Below are 4,709 nucleotides of genomic sequence, written 5' to 3'. Positions count from 1 at the left end.
CTAGAATGGCATCACTGACGAATAAAATGATTGCAAAATTTAGGCCACGAATTCGAAAGTGATCAATTCATATTTATTATCACCTCAAAACTAAATCGTACAAACATCATTTATAAGAGTGTCTCATGCCTTGAGGAAAATACAAACTTTGATTTTTTTCCCATTGTTTTATTTATGTGAGTGACACCATGCGTAAGTGCAAGAAACTCGCAGTAAACATGCCAACAAAATCAAAGATACCCTCAAAAAAACAAAATCAAAGATGGTGCGTGTTTGCTCTCTATGCTCCCCGATCCCACTAGCCCAGCCCACGGCGGTATGGCCCCACGGTGGCCCCGGTGGTAGGGACCTGCTATATATCGCACTTTTCAAGTGCTATGCTCGTCTCCATTATATGCCTTTCAGTTTGTCTAATTCACATCTAGATGTTTTTTTTAAGTATGTCACATCTAAGCTTCCACAAATATATAATGCAGCAACAAGAAACAAAAAAAACAGGACAAAAAAAGACCACAAACAGAGTGGACATCAACTTAGATGTGACATAACTATGTCACATCTAGATGTGCCCTGGACAGACCCTATGCCTTTCGCATGTGCCGACCCAGGATAGCTTTCTTTCATTCTTTTTATTCCCTCTGGGTTATTGAATTTCTAGAAGCTTCTTAGAGCGGGGTTGCCCTTTTTTGGTTTTCTCTCGTGATTAAATTAACAAATATTTTCCCAATTCATGAACTGTTCAAGAATTTGAAAAAATAGTTTGTCAATTTATAAAAAATTTATGAATTCTAAAACATATTCCAAAGTTTAAAATATTCATGAATTTTTAAAAAATGTGAATTCAAAAAAACTCATGAATTTCAAAAAACAAAAATTTTGAATTATATAAATGTTCGTTGCTTCACGAAATTGAAAAAAATGTTCATGGATTTCAAAAAATGCTCATAAATTTAAAAACAAGTTGACAAATTCAATATAAGCACGAATTTTAAATTGTTCATGAATTCAAAAATGTCTGCAAATTCAAAAAATGTTACAAAAGTTGAAAAATAAGTGCTCGCCTAACAAGCCACACACTCATATTCCGGTAACACCGAAACAAAAAAAATGGTGGTTCAACTATAATAATATCTAAATGTAAAGGCGGCTTATGAGAAAAGTTGTGGAGGAGACGGCTTATTTTTTAAGTTATCAGAAGAATTGGCTCGTATTGCTCACAGAGATGGATACATAGGATTCACGTTGGTAACATGTTTCAATTTCCCATTGGTTGGAATGGATACTTGGCTTGCTTGGTTGGTACTTTTTTTCCGCGAATACGCAAAGCTTGCGTATCATTTCATTGATAGAAGAAGATTAGAACGAACGAGTACAAGATGTGATACAACACATGACACGAACTCAAGAGGCGCGAACATGGTGATCGGAGCAGAGAAACAAGGGATGCTCGGCCCAAAATGAAAAAATCACAGCTAAACTCACCATCCCGAGAAGTAGCCCAAACCACCAACAAGACGACCAACAAGCAAAACAAGGCGGCGCCTTCATGAAGGAGAAAGACACCGAGACGCCGCCGCCGTCCGATCCGGATAGCCGGACCTAGGGTTTCCCCCGCTGCTCGAAGAGGGGCTCAAAACCGACCGTGACAACACCTCCAAGGAGGGGACGACACCCGCGAGTGTCACCGCTGCCAGCATCGAATGCAGGGAGTTCGCCCTGGCCATAGTCCGAGCAATCCCAAGCTGTCGGAACACGATCAGAGAAGAGGAAGTCTGGTATAGGTCGGGGCCAAAATCACGGAAGGGGGAGCCACGCCTGCCACCGGGCGCCACTGGAGTGCGAGCAATGGAGCGGTGGAAGGACAAACGGGGCACGGAGATGGGCGGCTGGGCAGAATGAGGGGCGATGAGGGATGCGACGGTAGCCGAAGGCCTGAGCGAGCCAGGGTCCGGAAGGAAGCGCAGATCCTTGTCATCGGGGCCCAAGCAGCAAGGACGCCGGCTAGCCCATGGAGCTGGAAGTGGGCGCAGCTCCATAGGCATGCCGGAATCGAATTGTCCCAGCATAACCTTTGTCCTCTTTGTTTGCTTTTTTAGTAGGAAGAAGGGCAACAGCTGAAAAAATGTCTACGTCCAACGCTTGGTGTGCGGGCATGGTTCACTCTTCATTGTAATCGTATCTGAACTGATGTCAAAGGCAAATGTATAGGGGTAGATGCAAGCAAACCCAACAAAACTAAATTTGCATGACATTAGTTTATATAACCCTACAAAAAGAGTGTCCGGATGCCTCCAAATGAAATACAAGCCTTGCTTTTCCTGTTGTTTATGTGAGCTACACCATGCATGCATGCAAGAAAACTCTTTTTTTTTTGCGAATACATGCAAGAAAACTCTTACTGTGGTATACAAAAAACTGTGGTATACAAAATTGCCAAGGATCGAAATCAAAGATGGATGGGTTTATTGCATGCATCCGTTTTGACCAAGCAAAGCATGCATATTAATTATTAGCACCACGGTGATCGGATCCCCCTGCTAGTAGTAGATGCGGATGATCCCATGCCGAAGGCGAAACGCCGCTGCCTGTTGTCCGCGGGCTTGAGTATCTGGAACGAGCAGGTGAGGTCGTCGTCGACGCACATGAGGGCGCCGGCGTTGTCGAACTCGCCGCAGTAGTTGGGCGCGGAGAAGACGGTGACCATCCTCCTCCCGGCGAAGAACTCGTAGCCGTCCTCCACCACCTGGTGCGCCCGGCACACGAGGTCCAGGTCGTGCCTCTCCATGAAGGCCGCCACCACGTCCGCCCCGAACGTGTACGACACGCCCCTCTCATTGGGTCCCCACCCCGCGGCGCCGCCGGGGTCGGACCAGAGGAGGTCGCAGAGGAGGCCGGTGTCGGGGACGTCGACTGGCCTGGGGAGGCCGGCGATGTCGCGGATGTGGCGGAGGTCCGGGGAGAGGCCGCCGTGCATGCAGAGGATGCGCGACTCGACGAGGGCGGCGACGGGCATGCAGTTGAAGCAGTCGGAGAAGTGGCGCCAGAGGCGGACGGAGTAGCGGCGCTTGCACTCGTCGTAGAAGCCGTAGACGCGGTTGACGGAGGCGCACTCGTGGTTGCCGCGGAGGAGGAAGAAGTGCTCCGGGTACCGGAGCTTGTAGGCGAGCAGCAGGCAGATGGTCTCGATGCTCTGCTTGCCGCGGTCCACGTAGTCGCCCAGGAACAGGTACTTGTGCTGCGGCGGGAAGCCGCCCAGCTCGAAGAGTCGGATGAGATCCGTGTACTGCCCGTGGATGTCACCTGCCGCGTGACAACATGAGTCGGTTAATTCACAACCGACCTAAAAGGTAAAATAAAACATAACAAAACACTGATTTTACTAAGGCTAGGTCTCGGTTAACTGAGACTTAACCAAGTCTCAGTCAAGTGATATATTCCCTCCGTTTTAAAATTAGTGTCTCAACTCTAGGACAACTTTATACTAAAGTTAGTAAAAAGTTAAAACATTTATTTTCGGACGGAGGGAGTACTGGATTAGTATATAAAAAAAGGAAAAACTGGAAAGAAGTTTCTTGTGTGAATCTCCATGCAAAATCAAAGAAAGGTAGCATCAATTAAGACATAACGAAGTCTCGGCCGACTAAGACTTAGCAAAACTGTTTTACTAATCTTAGGCCATTGAGATTCTATATTCTTATCTCCGTCTCATCTTTGGGTTGAGATTCACGCAGAGGTGGGAGAATATGGAGGATTATATCAGACGGCTAGCAGCACCGACTTGTAAATATACAAAATTATAGGTGTAAGTAGACATGAATGGACCTAAACAACACTACCAATGGGTGAAATCAATCATCCATGAATAGTACGTGAGATGATCTCATAGTCATTGGGCAGGTAAACGTGACGAGACGCACAGTTTTAGACTTGGTAAACTCTGAGTGAAAACAAGGCATATTTATCGGCCGGTAGTGACGGACACGGACTGGCGGTGCTCCTACCAACTAACGCACTAACCAGATCAAAGTCCACCATGATGTAGTGAAAGTAATACTGTAATCGGGGTTTGGTTAGGGTTTATGGAGGCAGGCAGCTGGTGCGTACCGGCGATCTTGATGGGGGCGTCGAGCTGGAGCAGGTTGGGCTGGCGCATGAAGACGTCCTTGGCGGCGCCGCAGAGCTGCCGGATCTCCCCCTCGCCCAGCTGCACCTGCTGCACTTGCTGCTTCCCCGGCCGCCCCCGCCGCACCTCCAGCAGCCGCCGGATCACGTTGTCTAGCGCCGCACCGTTCATCGCCAATCAAGCAAGCAAACCAACTGGAGCTAGCTCCTACTTGAAGGTCTGACGGTCCAGCAGCAATGGATGTTTATAAGCCGCCGCCGACGACGACGACGACCATGAGGCTTGATAATTAATCTGCACGCGTAGCTAGGCAACTTTGCATCAACCAACCAAAGGTCGGCCGGCCGGAGAGAGAGATCGAACAATATATCTAGCCAGTACCTTTTCTGCTGGCTGGTATGGGTTATGGAGCACCCTATGCTCTGTCCTGCTCTGAGTATGTTGCAAGCTAGCTAGTTCCAAGGAATATTAGCAGAGAGGCAGCGACCACCCAAAGCAGGCCAGCCAAAGATTCTCCTCACCACCACCACAAACGCAAGATTCTGTTTCACAACCATAAAGCATATCTCAAGCTAAACAAACAAGC

General features: G+C 47.7%; 1 protein-coding gene across 1 annotated transcript; it reads right to left on the bottom strand.

Moving 5' to 3' along the window:
* Positions 1-2,205: 2,205 nt before the first annotated feature.
* LOC123087447 (serine/threonine-protein phosphatase PP1) lies at positions 2,206-4,505 on the bottom strand. The gene is made up of 2 exons (XM_044509454.1): positions 4,105-4,505; positions 2,206-3,300 (listed from the first exon to the last, which is right to left on the bottom strand). Exons 1-2 carry the CDS (start codon positions 4,292-4,294, stop codon positions 2,510-2,512), a joined length of 981 nt encoding a protein of 326 aa, XP_044365389.1. The 5' UTR covers positions 4,295-4,505; the 3' UTR covers positions 2,206-2,509.
* Between the last annotated feature and the right edge of the window lie 204 nt (positions 4,506-4,709).

Source organism: Triticum aestivum, chromosome 4A, assembly GCF_018294505.1.
Source record: "Triticum aestivum cultivar Chinese Spring chromosome 4A, IWGSC CS RefSeq v2.1, whole genome shotgun sequence".
NCBI classification, from domain to species: domain Eukaryota; kingdom Viridiplantae; phylum Streptophyta; class Magnoliopsida; order Poales; family Poaceae; genus Triticum; species Triticum aestivum.
Note: the sequence above shows the minus strand (reverse complement) of the source record. Positions and strands in the feature narration are given on the sequence as shown.

Coding starts and splice junctions, on each gene's coding strand:
- LOC123087447 (XM_044509454.1), bottom strand. CDS start 4,294: ATGAACGGTGCGGCGCTAGACAACGTGATCCGGCGGCTGCTGGAGGTG. Junction 3,301..4,104: donor CGCCCCCATCAAGATCGCCG/GTACGCACCAGC, acceptor GTCACGCGGCAG/GTGACATCCACGGGCAGTAC.